General features: G+C 42.6%; 1 protein-coding gene across 1 annotated transcript in view; it reads left to right on the forward strand.

The window, feature by feature from the left end:
* PALS1 (protein associated with LIN7 1, MAGUK p55 family member) overlaps positions 1–19,160 on the forward strand; it is a 50,084-nt gene that overhangs the window by 25,775 nt on the left and 5,149 nt on the right. Inside the window, exons 10-12 of the mRNA XM_073586270.1 lie at positions 10,608–10,775; positions 12,511–12,713; positions 18,799–18,909. Coding sequence (XP_073442371.1) covers positions 10,608–10,775; positions 12,511–12,713; positions 18,799–18,909 — 482 coding nt within the window. The remainder of the gene's footprint in view (positions 1–10,607; positions 10,776–12,510; positions 12,714–18,798; positions 18,910–19,160) is intronic.

The following is a 19,160-nucleotide window of genomic DNA, read 5'->3' on the forward strand; positions in this document are numbered from 1 at the left end:
TAAGTACCAAATTGGTTCCGTCACTAAGGGGTTAAGCAATCCTTAATGCACAGGCCAGGTTCTCAGGGCAGGTTTCACACTGGTACATTGTGTCCTTTCGGATTCCCCTCTTGGAGCATTCTCTGCACTTTTTTGTTATCTTCCCTTTTTTGTTGTTTGGGGACCCTTTCCAGTAAAATGTTAACCTGGGACGATACGGGCACCATCATTTGCTGAAACACTGGGACCCTCGCCTTTCCAAGTGCCAAACATTAGGGCGTTGATGACTACCTCCTGAAACTGAAGGAAGGTCCCGTTAGCCTGCAGGTTGAAACAGCTCAAGAGCATTGTACAATGTCATCTGTACGGCCAATTGTTTGTAGCATACTTTAGCTTTTCGCATAGCACTGAATGGTTTAAGCACCTGATCTGGGAGATCTGCACCCCCATATTCTTATTATAAACCAGGGTACAATCTGGCTTTTGGGACTTGTGTTTTGGTACCTCAGACAGTGACAATGGAGCTTTTGTCACAGAGTATGATGATCAAGATAAGGACATCCCTCTTGTCCTTATACTTGACCACCAGCATTGTGTGCAGAATTATTAGGCAAATGAGTATTTTGATCACATCATCCTTTTACATGTTGTCCTACTCCAAGCTGTATAGGCTTGAAAGCCAACTGCCAATTATGTAAATCAGGTGATTTGCAGCTCTGTAATAAGGGGTATGGTCTAATGACATCAAAACCCTATATAATAAGGTGTGCTTAATTATTAGGCAACTTCCTTTCCTTTGGCAAAATGGGTCAGAAGAGAGATTTGACGGACTCTGAAACGTCAAAAATTGTGAGATGTCTTGCAGAGGGATGCAGCAGTCTTGAAATTGCCAAACTTTTGAATCGTGATCACTGAACAATCAAGCGTTTCATGGAAAATATCCCACAGGGTCGCAAGAAGCGTGTTGATAAAAAAAAGGCTCAAAATAACTGCCCATGAATTGAGGAAAATCAAGCGTGAAGCTGCCAAGATGCCATTTGCCACCAGTTTTGCCATATTTCAGAGCTGCAACGCTACTAGAGTATCAAAAAGCACAAAGTGTGCCATACTCTGGGACATGGCCAAGGTAAGGAAGGCTGGAAAACGACCACCTTTGAAAAAGAAGCATAAGATAAATCGTCAAGACTGGGCCAAGAAATATCTTAAGACTGATTTTTCTAAGATTTTATGGACTGATGAAACGAGAGTGACTTTTGATGGGCCCGAGGCTGGATCAGTAAAGGGCAGAGAGCTCCACTCTGACTCAGACGCCAGCAAGGTGGAGGTGGGGTACTGATATGGGCTGGTATCATCAAAGATGAACTTGTGGGACCTTTTCAGGTTGAGGATGGAGTGAAGCTCAACTCCCAGACCTACTGGCAGTTTGTGGAAGACCCCTTCTTCAAGCAGTGGTACAGGAAGTCGGTATCATTCAAGAAAAACATGATTTTAATGCAGGACAATGCTCCATCACATGCATCCAAATATTCCACAGCGTGGCTGGCCAGTAAAGGTCTAAAAGAAGAAAAAATAATGACATGGCCTCCTTGTTCACCTGATCTGAACCCCATAGAGAACCTGTGGTCCCTCATAAAATGTGAGATCTACATGGAGTCAATACATTACACCTCTGGGAACAGTGTCAGGGAGGCTGTGGTGGCTGCTGCACGCAAACAGATCAAGCAACTGACAGAATCTATGGATGGAACGCTTTCGAGTGTCATCGTAAAGAAAGGTGGCTATATTGGTCACTGATTTATTTTTTTTTTTTTGTTTTGGTTTTTTTTTGTTTGTGAATGTCAGAAATGTTTATTTCTAAATTTTGTGTTATATTGGTTTACCTGGTGAAAATAAACAACTGAGATGGGTATATATTTGGTTTTTATTAAGTTGCCTAATAATTCTGCACAGCAACAGTTACCTGCACAAACAGATATCCTCCTAACATAGCCAAATCTAAAAAAAAAACCCACTCCAACTTCCAAAAATATTAAGTTATCCATGATTAAGACTCCTTTGCGTTGAAACGCGTTGGATTTTTTATCATCCACTGGGGTATCCACTACCTGTAACATGCTCTTTTAACAAAAAGAAATAAAGGAATATTTTTTATAACTACCTTCCTGCCTGAGGTCGCTGGAGATTACTGTGTGTTTGGACTTGTATCCGCCAGGCCAGGGTGGCTCCGTGTGACGGTGTGGTTCCTGCTATCTGGAGGACGCTAAAGGGTGAGCTGAAACATTTTTTTCATAGTGAAATCCAATTAAGCTTTTTTTAGCCCATCCCAGGCTTTTCTCAACAATGCAGCCAAGATGCAGCGACAGGTTTACAAAGAATGACATCACTATGACCTCACGTAAGGGAGCTGTATTCTCACGCAGTTACTTATAAGAAGCCATACGGCTTATGTATCCAACAAAATGGAATGAAAAATATTAAGAAATGTGTAACAAGTACAAATGTATTTTTCTTGTATTTATTCTTTTGCGAGATAATTGTATACATATTAACCCCTTAGTGAATGAGCCAATTTTGACCTTCATTACTAGGCCAAATATTACAATTCAGACCAGTGTCACTTTATGTGGTAATAACTCTAGAACGCTTCAAAGGGTCCCACCGTTTGAGATTTGTTTTCTCGTGACATATTGTAATTCTTGATAGTGGTAACACATCGTGACTTTTGTTTATTTGTAGGGGGGAAAAAATAATTTTTCACCAAATTTTTTGACAACTGTGCAGTTTTCAAATTTTTTTGTGCCCTTAACCCCTTTCCGACATTGAGCGTAATAGTACGCCGATGTGGACTCCCTCCCTTTGATGTGGGCTCCGGTGCTGAGCCAATATCTTTCCTGGGACATGTCAGCTGTTTTGAACAGCTGACGTGCCCGCAATAGCCGTGGGTGGACTTGCGATCCACCCACGGCTATTAACCAGTTAAATGCCGCTGTCAAACGCTGACAGCGGCATTTAACGAGTGCTTCCGGCAATTGTTCCAGAAATCTGCAAACCGGTAACCTGCGTCACGTGATCGTGGGTCACCGGTTTGTTGGCATGACAACCTGAGGTCTCCTGGAGACCTCTATGGTTGTCAGTGTCAGCTTGCTGTGAGCACCACCCTGTGGTCGGTGCTCATAGCAAGTGAGTAATTCTACTACATAGAGGCAAACTGATCATCGTCTGTATGTAGCAGTGCCGATCGGGTTATGGCAGCTTCTAGTCTCCCATAGAGACTATTGAAGCATGCCAAAAGTAAAAAAAAAAAAAAAAAAAAAAAAAATCTTTAAAATATAAAAAATAAAAGTTCAAATCAATCCCCTTTCGCCCCATTCAAAGTAAAATCATTAAAAAAAAATCAAACATGCACGTATTTGGTATCGCCGCGCTCTGATTCGCCCGATTTATCAATAAAAAAGGATTAACCTGATCGCTAAACGGTGTAGTGAGGAAAAAAAAAGTAAGATCGCCTGAATTACGTTTTTTTAGTCGCTGTGACATTGCATTAAAATGCAATAATGGGCGATCAAACGATCTTATCTGCACCTAAATGGTATCATTAAAAATGTCAGCTCGGCACACAAAAAATAAGCCCTCACTCAACCTGAGATCATGAAAAATGGAGACACTACGGGTATCAGAAAATGGCGCAATTTTTTTTCATCACTTAGATAAAAAAGAACCTAGACATGTTTGGTGTCTATGAACTCATAATGACCTGGAGAATTATAATGGCAGGTCAGTTTTAGCATTTGGTGAACTTAGTAAAAAAGACAAACAAAAAACCAGTGTGGGATTGCGCTTTTTTTGCAATTTCACCGCACTTGGAATTTGTTTCTTGTTTACTAGTACACAACATGGTAAAACCAATGGTGTCGTTCAAAAGCACAACTCGTTCCGCAAAAAATAAGCCCTCACATGGCCATATTGACGGAAAAAGAAAAAAGTTATGGCTCTGGAAAAAAGGGGAGCAAAAAACAAAAACGCAAAACCAAAAAAAGCTTTGGGGGTTAAATCAGAGAGTAAGGCTAAGTGCACACGTTGCAGAAAATTTCTGCTCAAAAACCTGAATCCTTTCCCAGAAACCGCACCTATTTTTCCCACGGCGGTTTTTGCGCGGTTTTGATGCGTTTTTGATGCAGTTTTTTCCGCAGCAGTTTCAAACCGCATGTAAGAAGCCAAAACCGCGGAAAAATCCTCAAAATGAATGAGCATGCTGAGTTTTTTTCGCGGTAAAAAACGCATCAATGTGCACAAAAAATGCATAGAAATGACTGGGAAGCTTATTTTTAGCGTTTTTTCAGTGAAAACCACGGTAAAAATCGCTAAAAAAACGCTGTGTGTGAACACAGCCTTATATCGCACAAAATGGTTAATAAATAACATTTCCCAAATGTCTGCTTTACATCAGCACAATTTTGAAAACATAATTTATTTTTTCCTAGAAAGTTAAAGTTGACCAGCGATTTTTCTTATTTTTCCAACAAAATTTACAGAACTATTTTTTTAGGGCCCACCTCACATTTGAAGTCACTTTGATTGGCCTATATGACAGAAAACACCCAAAAGTGACACCATTCTAAAAACTGCACCCCTCATGGTGTTCAAAACCACATTCAAGAAGTTTATTAACCCTTCAGTTGCTCCATAGAGCTGAAGCAATGCGGAAGGAAAAAATGAACTTTTTTTCACCAAAAATTTAATTTACACTCACTTTTTTACTTTAACAAGGGTAACAGGAGAAAATAGACCCCAAAATTTGTTGCTCAGTTTCTCCTGAGTGGCAATACCCCATATGTGGGGGAAATCTACTGTTTGGGTGCATGGCAGGGCTCAGAGGGGAGGGAGCACCGTTTCACTTTCTGAATGCAAAATTGGCTGGAATCTAGAGCAGACATTGTCGCGTTTGGAGAGCCCCTGATGAGTCTAAATAGTGGAAATCCCCCACAAGTGACTCCCCTCAAGAATTCTATCCATGGGTACAGTGAGCATTTTGAACCCACAGGTTTGACACAGAATTTGATAACATTAGGTTGTTATATTGAATACGTCGTCATTAGTGTTGAGATATCGGGGTGCTCAGGGACCCCATTTCTCCTCTGATATGTTAGATCATATGAGAGGAGAGAGCGATCAAAAAAAAAAGTCTGATTTATGATTAATTTCTGTTATTTGGTGAATAATGGCGAACATGTCAAATGACTGTAAAAACCGCCCCAAATCATGTTCTCCAGGGTCTCTGCTACCTCCGTTAGATTTTCAGACGCTTGGGGGGCGCTATACCTTTATTACTCAGTACCATTCAAAAGCGTTGCTGAGCAATAAGTATCCTTAACTGCTGCCTAAAAGGGGTTAAATAAATGAATAATTAGATTCCAATATTTTCCAATTCTTTATATGAAATTAAATATACATATTTTTTGTACAGAGCTTTATTTCATAGTTTTTTTCTTTTTAATCGTTTTACATTTTTTAATCAATTCATATTATTTTAATTTTTATTAAATACCAGATTCATTCATTCATTCCTCCAACTAGATTTTGGATTTTAAACAATTCATAACCCACTTCTTACGCTTTTACTTCATCATAAGTAATTCATCAAAGACAGATCAGTCTAATAAAGACGTTTAAAAAAAGAAAAACATTTTTGTTACCACAATAATAGGAAAGAGAAAATACAAAGATAACCTCATATAAAATGATTAATCTCCTAATCATTGTACAATCCATCTGGGGACAATGTTTGCACCTTGTGAATCCAATATGCCTTCCTTTGGAGGAGAATCGTTTTGATACTACACTTCTGGGTGCTACAACCTTTCACTTGATATTTCAGGTGTGCGATTGTAGGATTTATTTTCTTGAAAATGTGTTGGGAATGGTAATTCTGCACCTGGTCCTCAGTATTGTAAGAATTGTAGCCTCCCTGTGAAGTGAACCGGACATTCACCTATAGTGAAGTCACCTTTGGGGGTTGTGACCTCAGCAAATGTTCTGTTGCAGTGGTCAACTACTGGCCCAATTTATATAGACACAAAGTTAGAATCATCTCAGGGAGAACACTGCACATTATCACTTTAAGGGTGTGTGTACACGTTGTGGATTTTGCTGCGCATCCGCAGCTGCAATTTCCATTTTGGGACATACAAAATATTTTCCCTCTCTCCTCTCTCCTCTGCCTCCTTCCTCTCTCTCCTCCTCTGCCTCCTTCCTCTCTCTCCTCCTCTGCCTCCTTCCTCTCTCTCCTCCTCTGCCTCCTCTGCCTCCTCTCTTCTCTGCCTCCTCTCTTCTCTCTCTCAAATCGTGTCCTTATCATGGCCATACGGAATACTGGCGCATTGTGGATGTGTTGGCGCTCTGTAGTGAACCGGTTCTCCAGTATTGCTGAAGCTCTGGTTTCTGACACTGCCCACATTTAGCACAATGCCCCAAAATGTCATAATTTCTGCTGCATCTACAGTCATGGCCAAAAGTTTTGAGAATGACACAAATATTAATTTTTACAAAGTCTACTGCTTCATTTTTTCTAATGGCAATTTGCATATACTCCAGAATGTTATAAAGAGTGATCAGCTTAACAGCAATTACTTGCAAAGTCAATATTTGCCTATAAAATGAACTTTATCCCCCAGAACACATTTCAACATCATTGCAGCCCTGCCTTAAAAGGACCAGCTAACATCGTTTCAGTGATTGCTCCATTAACACAGGTGTGAGTGTTGATGAGGACAGGGCTGGAGATCAATCTGTCATGATTAAGTAAGAATGACACCACTGGACACTTTAAAAGGAGGCTGGTGCTTGGCATCATTGTTTCTCTTCTGTTAACCATGGTTATCTCTAAAGAAACACGTGCAGTCATCATTGCACTGCACAAAAATGGCCTAACAGGGAAGAGTATCGCAGCTAGAAAGATTGCACCTCAGTCAACAATCTATCGCATCATCAAGAACTTCAAGGAGAGAGGTTCCCTTGTTGCCAAAAAGGCTCCAGGGCGACCAAGAAATACCAGCAAGCGCCAGGTCCGTCTCTTAAAAGTGTTTCAGCTGCGCGATTGGGCTACCAGCAGTGCAGAGCTTGCTCAGGAATGGCAGCAGGCAGGTGTGAGTGCATCTGCACGCACTGTGAGGCGGAGACTCTTGGAGCAAGGCCTGGTCTCAAGGAGGGCAGCAAAGAAGCCACTTCTCTCCAGAAAAAACATCATGGACAGACTGATATTCTGCAAGAGGTACAGGGAGTGGACTGCTGAGGACTGGGGTAAAGTCATTTTCTCTGATGAGTCCCCTTTTCGATTGTTTGGGACATCTGGAAAACTGCTTATTCAGAGAAGACCAGGTGAGCGCTACCACCAGTCTTGCCTCATGCCAACTGTCAAGCATCCTGAAACCATTCATGTGTGGGGTTGCTTCTCAGCCAAGGGAATGGGCTCTCTCTGTCTTGCCTAAAAACACAGCCATGAATAAAGAATGGTACCAGAATGTCCTCCAAGAGCAACTTCTCCCAACCGTCCAAGATCAGTTTGGCGATCAACAATGCCTTTTTCAACATGATGGAGCACCTTGCCATAAAGTAAAGGTGATAACTAAATGGCTCAGGGAACAAAACATAGAGATTTTGGGACCATGGCCTGGAAACTCTCCAGATCTTAATCCCATTGAGAACTTGTGGTCAATCATCAAGAGACGGGTGGAAAAACAAAAACCTTCAAATAAAGACAAAATAAAAGCATTGCTTTTGCAAGAATGGACAGCTATCAGTCAGGATTTGATCCAGAAGTTGATTGAGAGCATGCCAGGGAGAATTGCTGAGGTCCTGAAGAAGAAGGGTCAACACTGCAAATATTGACTTGCTGCATTAACTCATTCTAACTGTCAATATAACCTTTTGTTACTCATAATATGATTGCAATTATATTTCTGTATTTGATAAAAACATCTGACAAACACACATAAAAACCAGAGGCCAGCAGATCATGTGAAAATATAATATTTGTGTCATTCTCTAAATTTTTGGCCATGACTGTACCAGGGGTTAGTCTGGAATATGATGATGTGGGATTTTGATGGAAAAACTGATGGGCAGACATGTTTGTCTCAGCCACTATAAGATTTATTATTTCCTCTCTGAAAAAGAATTAGGAAAGTAAATTTCAGTGAGGCGGGAGGAGACAGGAGGAGGAGGGGAATAGAGGAACGTTGGATCATCCTCACTGGCTGAATCCATGTCGGAGGCAAGGAAAACGTCGGCCTGCTCTGTTGAATAGCGTCGTGACGAATAAGACATTTTTATTTTATAGTTCAAAACACTGTGGATGTGTGTAAGTGGTGCTTTTACACGTGTATGATGTGGGGCTTGTGTAAAGGGTACTATCCATTATAAAAATTCAAGAGTAAAAAAAATCAAAAATGTAACAAATATGTAGAAGAAAAAAATAAAAATCAGATGTACAAAAAAAGTTTGTATAAAAAAAAATTAGTGATGTTCACTACACGAATGAATGCCCTACCTATATACAAGAAGAAAAATGCTACCTGCACTAACACTGCGACATGTGCTACTCTAATATGCTGTCTCGATACCTGTAAGGCTACACTGTACTATCTACTATATTTTTTTCTAAAAGAAAAAATCGGACATCACTTAGGCTGCTACGCCTGCTATTCTTAACTAGCTAAAAAAAGAAAAAGTTCCTTGGCGCAATCTCTGATCAGCTGAGATAATGAACAGACCACTGAGGCCAAGGGAAGAGCACGATCGCTCAGCACCAGATGCCACGCGCACACAAGAAAAAGTGAGCAAAAAGGAGAGCGGGGGAGGGACTGGGAGTGTGGAGCTACTGCTGTTGTCATCACTGATCAGTCACACAGCACAGATCGCAGGAGGATCGCACTGGCCACCAATGATTTTTCTTTCTTTCAGGGTAACACTGGGTATACAACCACTCTGCATTATAAGGTAAACCTGGTGTGCAGAGTGGTGATTGCTGTTTTGGATTAGGCCCTTTGGCGCTGATTGACTTATCAATAATGCTTGACCAATCCACGCCAAAGTTGTTAATTAGGAGAGGTAATGTTGCGATCACCCCACCGATTGTCATTGGGCCGTTTCAGAGACATCAGCGATCATAACGTTGCCACTGCGCGATGTAGCTCTGTGACCAGAAATAGCGGCGCTTTGCTAGAACGCAGCTTGCACTGCGCCGTATATATGGCGCATGGTGGGAAGGGGTTAAAGGACTTTAAACTTTTTGGGCGTCTGTCAGCGATGCATCGGTTCCCCAACTATTATTGATGTTTACTGCTCTTTGGTGCTTTTGTTACTTTTACTATACTCCAATATGATTATCAGAATTATTCATCACTTTCCTTAGTCCTCTCTGGATTAGCTGCTCATTACACTCCGTATTTATTTATTTTTTTTTAAATTTTTGTTGCTAATGATGAGGATGTGTTTCTTACAAATTCTGCACACACCTTTCTAAGATATTTAATTGATTGCTCATTCTTACGCTGGATCATCAGCTCCGCTCACTTCCCTTTCAGGGTTTATAATCTACTCACAGGTACCATGCGATAAAGGAAAACTTTAAAACACGTCTTCATTGGTGACTGAAAAAAATTATATAAATAACAAAAGACTGAGTGGCCCATCCAGACTAGTGTGAATAGGTGCCACCTCCATATACAATATACAAAATAAGGTTGCCCTCTATCGTGCTAAAGCATGTCAATGTGAAATACATGAAATTTGTATTTTTCTGAGTCCACCTTGAGGTTGGTTGATGGGCACACACAACTTGGCCCATCTCGTTTTTTTTTCCTAGTATTCATAAGCAGTATTACTATTCCTATTTCATATATTTTACATTGACATGCTTTAGCACGATAGAATGCAACTAGTTTGTATATTATACATGGCAGTAGCTGCTCCTGGTATGCACCTATTCACACTAGTCTGGATGTGTAGTCAGTTTTTTGTTGTTTCCATGTTAGCTTACTGACCGAGCACTCCGCCCTCCATCAGGTGGTGATTTTAATTACAGCAGGTCCCTACCAACCCATAAATGCAGGCATTGCTGAGAGAGGTGTCCACATTCACCCAGGAATTCAGACATCAGCCTTAGAGAGGTGACCAGATTGGATAGGGACCCATCAGACTTATGGGACCACCTTGACGTTGGTTGATGGGCAGACATTATTTGCCCAAATTGTGTGCAAAGCGTCTCATTTTTTCCTAGAACTCAGAAGCCATATTGCTATTCATATTTCATGTATTTCACATTGACATGCTTTAGCATGATAGAGTGCAACTTTTTTTTGTATATTATAAACAAAAATATTATATTACATATATATTATATAACACAGTCAATCACCTGTGAAGACAGATCTTTGAAAGTTTTCTTTATAAGTGCTGGAGAATGCGGGCATCTAACAAACAATGTATATCCTAAATATATATAGACAAATGATGGATTATAACTGCAGTATTGATTACTTTATCCCATGCATCTCATCATTAGACTGGGACACGTGCACATTGCCTTTGATGGAGCGCCTTTTTTATGCGTTTTCTTCTGCTTCCTCTAGATTACGATAATGAAGAGATCTTGACCTATGAGGAAATGTCTCTGTACCACCAACCAGCGAACAGGAAGCGGCCCATAGTTTTGATTGGGCCGCAGAACTGCGGGCAGAACGAGCTGCGGCAGCGCCTGATGAACAGCGAGGCTGATAGGTTTGCTGTGGCCGTACCTCGTGAGTATTTCGCTCCCGCCAGTGATTGTTTTGCTTGTTTCAGATTCTAGAAAATTGGAGGCAAGCTGAGATCACATCCGTCCGGGGACGAGCCGCGGGCTGGCCATGGGCTCACTGCTGTAATGTGTCAGTAAACGCACTGATGGATGGCTCGCCGATAGACCCGTTCTCCAGTTTCTGTTATGACAGATGACTAGTTACACGTGTATACTTTCCCCTCACACATTCTCCGCCGTCAGTGCTCCCTGCCCCTGTGCGTCCGTCCCTCGGAGCTGCATCCTGGTGTATATACGCAGTGGATTCATACGTCTTTATAGCTTTCTGCTTACACCGGACTTGGACTATGTGAAGGTTGTGATTGCATCCCACGAGAACCATTTTAGCAACTGGATAACTGATAAATGCTTGATGGTGGTCCCACTGCTAGGCTTCCCGCCACTCTTGGGATAGAGCCATATTGCCCATGCTGGACCACTGCTCCATTCACTTCTTTAGCTCTTTTTGAGCATGCACCTCCACCACTCCCATACACGGTGAATGAAGCAGCGGTTATGCATGCACGCTACTTCCTCTTTCATACAGGGGACACAGGACCCACATTCTCCTAGTCACTGGGGGTCCCAGCAGTCGGACGCCCTCCGGATTATTTTTCAGCTGTTTTAGTTTCTGCTTCCACTCTAGTCCATGGGCTGTGGCTGGTGTGGCAGATTTACTCTCTTCACTTCAGTAGACTCAGATATTCTTATCATTAAAGATAAAGGAAAACCTTGATGTATCCAATGGGTTTCGTCAATCTGATAGGTGATGGAAGTTTTAAAGGGAATTTGTCAGCAGGTTATTGGTGTGTAATCTGAGAGCAGTATGGTGTAGGGACAGAGACCCTGATTCCAGCGATGTCACTTACTGGGCTGTGTTTTGCTGTTTCAATAAAATCCATGTTTTATCATCAGGAGATTCACTACAGGTCTAGGTGTCTCGTGCTTCTTGGTCCAACCAGTATTGATTAGCAGCTGTCAATGTACACTGGATACAAAGCTAATTGATTGGCTAATCAGTGATGTGGGTGGGGCTGTGCACACAAAGCAGCCAATAAGTGGTGTAGTTGGGCATATCCACAGCTCCGTATGCAGAGCTCCACCAGGAGAAAAGTGATTGTATGAGAATGACGGCATGCAGACCAACAAGTGACACATTGCTGGAATCAGGGTCTCTACCCGTACATCTCTCCATTTACATAGAAAAAACCTGCTGACAGATTCCCTTTAAAGGGTTATTTCAAAACTCAAAAACTGTCCATTATTCTTAAGATGAGGGGTAAAACTCCTGATCACACATGGTCTGATCCCTGGGACCAACAGCGATCCAGAGAATGATGCTGTAATCCTGAGAACCATGCCCTGCAGACATTCTGAGTTGAGCAGATTTGTGCATGCTCGGCCTCCACTGCATTCGCTGTGTAGGACCGCTGGAGCAGAAGGAGTCCAGCACTTCTCTTTTCCTGTTATCCCTACACAGTGAATGAGCCATGTCTGAGCCTGTGCACTTCCGCCCCGTTGAAGACTGGGTGCTGCAGAGACTTTGGGTCCGACTGCTGGGACCCCCATGATTAACAAAGTATTCTATCGATGAGGGATAATCTGTGATTCTGGGACTAGCCCTGGTACACTGAGCCATTGATGGTTTCTGTATAATTGGGGTGTAGTCACTGACCTTTGTTTTGTCTCTTTGTATCTAGATACTACTCGGAGTAGGCGAGATAATGAAGTGGCAGGCAGAGACTATCACTTTGTCTCCAGGCAAACATTCGAGTCTGACATTGCTTCTGGAAAGTTCATCGAGTATGGGGAGTATGAGAAAAACCTCTACGGCACAAGCGTGGACTCCGTGCGACAAGTCATTAATTCTGGCAAAATTTGCCTTTTAAGTCTTCACACCCAGGTGAGGTGACAGCGCAGACAGAAAGGGTTTTCTGGATCAGTAAACTCACACTGCTGGCGCTTATTAGGGTTTTGTAAATTTTTCCAGAAGTCAAAGACTTTATTTTGTTGCAGTTTGATATTTGGAGTTCACAGCTAATAAGTTACTATGACCCTTTACTTCCTCCCTGCTGAGGTTAGTGGCAGGAACAGATGGAGATACGAGGCTGAAGAGTGGGTGAGAGCCTAAATATTTACAGTATCCTGAAAAAGAGCATTACACTCTGTCTGTGCGTCTGTTGAGACCCGCAAGTTATTAAGGTCCTTTGATTACAGCAGCATTGATCCGGAAACCAGTTGTTCTAGAAGTGCTCTGAAAAGATTGAAGAGAGGGGTGACAAGTAAAATTAGGACCAGGGGGCAATTGTTGCATTTGGCAGTGTACAAGATGCCAAACAGTGATCTGGCCTTAGGATGGGTACAGGGCGGCGAGGGGCCTCGTATCTGGACCAGCTGATCCAGATGAGGCATTTTCTTACTTGTTTGAGGATCTTTCAGAAAGTGCACTCTTCGCAGTCATTAGCTTTCTGCCTGCAGGTTCCTTTGCTTTTAGATATTTTGGTAACAGCTGGAGAATGTGCAGCGATAGAGATCTGACCATACTCGCCCACATAAAAAGCAAGGCCTCTGTCCTGAACTTTCCACTACTTAACTGTGGTTAGGGAAGGTTATTGGTATGATGGGTGTGGGTGAGTGAACGTTACTGGGGTAGGATGCTGATATAGTAGGAGGGGAAAGTTTGCCCGTGTGGGGATGCCTGTGGGCCCGGGAAGCAGAGGACTCCTGCACGGCAGGGTCCAGGGGGAAGGATGCCTGCGTGGTGGTGCCCAAGGAGGGGAGGACATTTGCGTGGTCGGTCCCAAGGGGGAACAGGGCCTGGGAGGGACATCTTCATCGAGGGCCCAGGGGGTGGTGAAGGCAGTGGGAAGGACGACTGATTGGTGGGGACGGGGTGCAAAAGACGCCTCATTTTTGGTTGAGGATGCTGTTGTGGTAAGTGGGTTGAAGCACTCTAAGGGACGACGCCAGCGTGCTAAGTTTTTTAAAGCCTTCTAGGGGAGGACACCAGCATGGTAAGCCGGTGAGGCGTTCCAGGGGAGGTCACAGGCGAACTAGACCAGTGAGGCATTCTATGGGAGGACGCCGGTGTGGTAAGCTGGTGATGAGGCGTTCTAAGGGAGGACGCCGGCGTGGCAAGCGGGTGAAGCATGTTAATGTGATAGGAAGGACGACAGGGTGCCTCACTGCCTTTTTATTGCCTCTGTGATGGGACTGCCTCTCCTCCTTGTGTGCATTTCTCGCTCTCCTCCGCCTGTGGATTTCTCCTTAGATTGTTACATCCACTGATGAATGCTAGTGGTTACATTATTCCCAGTAATGTGCTGTGTGTTCCTTGGCAATGTGCACTGTCAGCCCACACCGACAAAGGGAGTGAGATACTATAAACATTGTGTGTTTCTTCTGAAATTCTTGGAGACTCCTTTTGCTTCTTGTAGAACAGCTGGTGGGCGAGATATCACCCATCTGATCATTTCTAGCATAAACACCAGCCGGGGGGAGCTGCTGCCAGAGACTGCTAATGTCCTGGGTGGGTGTGGGGGATATGGCTGCACTTTTACACTTGCAGTTTAGTGTGCCTGTATTACAGCCTCCTCTGCTTTTTCTAGGTTCATGTCATTATCACTGCTTAGTAATACATTCAGTTCAGACCCCACCTGGTAGTGGAAAGAAATGCCATCAACCTAAAGACATGATTTCAAGCAGCGCCTCTCTTGCTCATGGGATGCGATTGGTATTTGCAGCTCGGCCTGATGCAATTTTTGTTTGTTTTTAGGAATTGTTTTTTTTTTTTTTTTTTTTTTTTTTTTTACTTTTTCCTTACCAATAATCGAAAAATAAACCACACAATTTGCTGTCAGTAGTCGGTAAGAGTTTGGTGGGAAAGAGGCAATTGTATTTATCAATGCCAATTGTTGCAACATTTAGATGAATTACTATCTGGATTATATAGTGACTGTGCCTCCAGGGATGTGTCTGGGGGGTCTCTGGCTCTGGTGGTTGATTCTTTTATGCTATTATAAGAGAAAGGACGGTTTTCAAGTCTGCCACATCTCATAGAATGTTGGTAATTTACCTTGGGACACACTGACACAAAGACTTGCTGAAGTAAGTAGGTGGACACGGGGTGCCCGTACTCATTCTGCAGCTATGGATTCTACTATTCGCTATTATGTGACAAACGCCTACATTTATGTACAGGACACCTATATTTATGAAGGGGATAAATATATGGATACTCCAGAACTATTTGCAGAATGTTGGAGATCACAAGCTGAAGTAGTGTTCTCTTCTCACCAGCTATTAACTGAATCTCTGACTTTTAACCCATTAGTGACAGGGCCAATTTGATATGACTTGCGTTTATTTATGAAAAAATGGAAATATGGCAAAAACTTTTAAAATTTTGCAATCTTCAAACTTTTAATTTTTATGCTCTTAAATCAGAGAAAGATATCACACAAAATAGCTAATAAATAACATTTCCCACATGTCTACTTTACATCAGCACAATTTTGGAACCAAATTTTTTTTTGTTAGGAAGTTATACGAGTTAAAAGTTGACCAGCGATTTCTCATTTTTACAACAAAATCTACAAAGCCATTTTTTAGGGACCACATCACATGTAGGGTATGTTTCCACGTTCAGGAAACCGCAGCACTTTGGACACAGCCCATGCCTACTCCGCCCAAATCGCTGTCCCCTTTTGTACGCGCGGTGATTCCGCATGTGTTCATTGAACTATGCGGAATCACCGCAACCTATACGTAGACTCTGTAATTTATCTTGCAGAGACTGAGCATCTCCGCAAGATAAATAGACATGCTGCGGTCTATAAAGACGTGTCGCATGTGTGTATAACGCGAGTGTGCCACCTGCGTCTTTGTACGCATAGTGGAGATGGGATTTTATAAAATCCCATGCAGTATGCTGTAACATTTGGACGCTGCAGATTGAACGCTGCTGATGTATGCAGCGTCCAATCCGCAGCATTTACTGATCGTGGAAACATACCCTTAGGCTGTGTGCCCACATAGCGATTTTTAAGCGTTTTTGCCACGATTTTTGGCACGAAAACGCTGCGAAAACATTTAAAAATCTTGTACATGACACACCCCATGCATTCCTATGGCATTCCGCACATGCTGTGCTAATGCTGCGCTTTTTTCCGCAGCGGAATCGCATCGTGGAAGAAACCGCAGCATGCTCATTCTTTTGTGCGGAATCGCAAAGAATTGCCGCAATTCCGCACCCATAGGAATGCATGAGAATCGCTTACTTCCCGCATGTGGCTATGCCCACCATGCGCGAAGTTAAGCGTCTCATGTGCGGTTGGTACCCACGGTGTGGAGGAGAGGAGACTGTCCTCCAGGCCCTGGGTACCATACCCCTGTAAAAAAAAAAAAAAAAAAAAAAAAAAAAAAAAGAATAAAAAATCGGGGTATATTTACCTTGAGATTTCCCGCGCTGCCATCCCGGGCCTCAGCGTTCCCAGTAATGCCTTGCGGCAAGGTCCTGTGATGACGTAGTCTCGCGTGACTCTAGCGGTCTCGTGAGATCGCTATAGCAACGCGAGACCAACGTCATCACAGGTCTCGCAAGGCATCGCTGGGAATGCTGTGGCCTGGGATGGCAGCGCGGGACGTCGGAAGGTAAATATACCCCGATTTTTTTTTTTTTTTTTTTTATCATTTTTAACATTCTGTCTTTTACTATTGATGCCCCATAGGCGGCCTCAATAGTAAAAATCCGGTCACACTTGTCAAACACTATGTTTGACAAGTGTGACCAACCTGTCAATCACTTTCCAAGGGATGCTTCAAATCGCTTGGAAAGTGCTTGAATATCGCACGCGAAAATCGCGGCAAAATCGCGAACATAATCGCGGTGAAATTGCGCGGAAAAAACGCGCAATTTCTGGGAAGGAGTCTGGTTTTTAGTGTCTGGAAAAAAACGCTACGTGGGCACATAGCCTAGAAGTCACTTTGAGGGGTGTACATGACAGAAAATACCCAAAAGTGACACCATTCTAAAAATTGCACCCCTCAAGGTGCTCAAAACCACATTCAAGAAATCTAAAACCTTTACGTGCTTCACCGGAACTGAAGCAATGTGGACAGAAAAAATTAACATTTAGCTATTTTTTTTTTTACAAACATTTTACTTCAGAACCAATTTTTTTTTTTTTTTTTTCTACCCACAAAATTTATTGTGCAATTTCTCCTGAATATGTGGGGGTAAACCACTGTTTTGGGTGCATGGCAGAGCTCGGAAGGGAAGGAGCGCCGTTTGACTTTTTTTTTTTTTCCTTTTAAATTAGTTTATTAAGCAACTAAGAAAGAAAGGAAAACATACACACTTTGCATATGACCAAATCAGCATATACTCACTCATAATAGTTATGGAAAACAATAAGTGTATACAATGAGTTTTTGGTAATACAAATCCTAGTACACATACTTGGTCATACAGAACGCAAAATATTACAGTACATCTAAAGTACCTATCCTTAAAATAGAACACTAAACCTACTTTACTGCCAAAAACAATTTCCATATTGTTAATAATATTATGCTACTGCGTAGTGTGAGCCAATGTATACTTTACCACTATCTCTATCATATTGGAGCTAGGTCATTAACTACGTGATGATATAGTGAGGTGCGATGAGTTCCATATATCCCAAATTTTATTAAATTTCCCTATTCTGGTATAATGTTCGCTCATAAGGTATAATTGAGTTTACTAACTCAGTCCAGGCCCTGAGAGATGGATTCGTATTACCCATGCAGCGTAAGGCTAATATTTTCCTTGCTAAGAAAAGTGTCTCTCTCAGAAAGATTTTAACATGGCGTCCCCACATATCTTCCTCCAGCATTCCAAATAAGCACACTAGTGGAGTCAAAGGGACTGGAGTGTGGACAGGAGAGCCCCTGATGTGCCTAAACAGTGGAAACCCCCCACAAGTGACACCATTTTGTAAACTAGACCCCCTAAGGAACTTATCTAGATGTGTGGTGAGCACTTTGAACCCCTAAGTGCTTCACAGAAGTTTATAACGTAGATCCATAAAAATAAAAAATCTTTTTTTTTTCCTCAAAAATAATTTTTTATCTTGCAATTTTTTTATTTTCACAAGGGTCCTAAATTGGACCCTAAAAGTTGTTGTCCAGTTTGTCCTGAGTATGCTGGTACCCCTTATGTGGGGGTAAACCACTGTTTGGGTGCACGGCAGAGCTCAGAAAGGAGGGAGCACCGTTTGACTTTTTTAACGCAAAATTGGCTGGAATTAATGGTGGCGCCATGTCGCATTTGGAGATCCCCTGATGTACCTAAACAGTGGAAACCCCCCCCACACACTCCTAACCCTAATCCCAACCCTAACCATAACCCTAATCCCAACACACCCCAAACCCTAACTTTAGCCCAGCTCTAACCCTAATGGGAAAATGGAATTAAATACATTTTTCTTTTATTATTTTACCCTAACTAAGGGGGTGATAAAGGGGGGGTTGTTTTACTATTTTTTTTTATTTTGATGACTGTGATAGGGTCTATTACAGTGACCAAAATGAACCAATAGGAAAAATCTCCCTATTGTTGCCGGATGCCAGCCGGCAGATCTTGGCGGGCGCACTGCGCATGCTCCTGCCGTTTTTCTCCCGGAAGAAGCCGGCAGCCCAGAGAACTTCCAGGGACAACGGAGGTTCAGGGGGGATATCGGGGACCCTATTTCTCTCTCCTCTGATGTGCGATCACATCAGAGGAGAGAGAAATTAAATGGAAAATCTGACTTTTTTGTTGTTGCGGTCACTGTTATACCCCTTAATAATGGCGATTGCAACACCGGGGTCGGTAAAAACCAACCAGAATCATGTTCTCTGGGGTCTTGGCTACCCCCCGGCTGTGATCCCTCTGACAGTACATTAGAATTCCGCCACAGCTTGCATGGTACTCATGGTCTTTCTTTTTTTTGTCTTCTGATCAGGCTCTTAAAACACTGCGAAACTCAGATTTAAAGCCGTACATTATCTTCATTGCGCCACCGTCTCAGGAGCGGTTGCGCGCACTACTTGCAAAAGAAGGGAGAAACCCAAAGGTGAGTGACTGTGTGTCACGACTGTGTTGTATATGTCTGTGTGTGCCAACAAGTACAGACCAGTTCTGGATAGCTACTGAGACTCTCATAACAGTCTCTCGGGAGACTAGCAATTAAAGGGAGTCTGTCAGTACAAAGCACAAGTACTGAGCAGTTCAGTAATCTTTCCCATTTGCTTCTACCCTTTTACTTTTTTTTTTCAAAATAGCCCAAGTAGGGCTGAAATGGATGGTCTGTTCTGCCTGGGATGG

Source organism: Dendrobates tinctorius, unplaced genomic scaffold (genome assembly GCF_039654945.1).
Source record: "Dendrobates tinctorius isolate UK_male_01 unplaced genomic scaffold, ASM3965494v1 ptg000092l, whole genome shotgun sequence".
Lineage (NCBI taxonomy): Eukaryota > Metazoa > Chordata > Amphibia > Anura > Dendrobatidae > Dendrobates > Dendrobates tinctorius.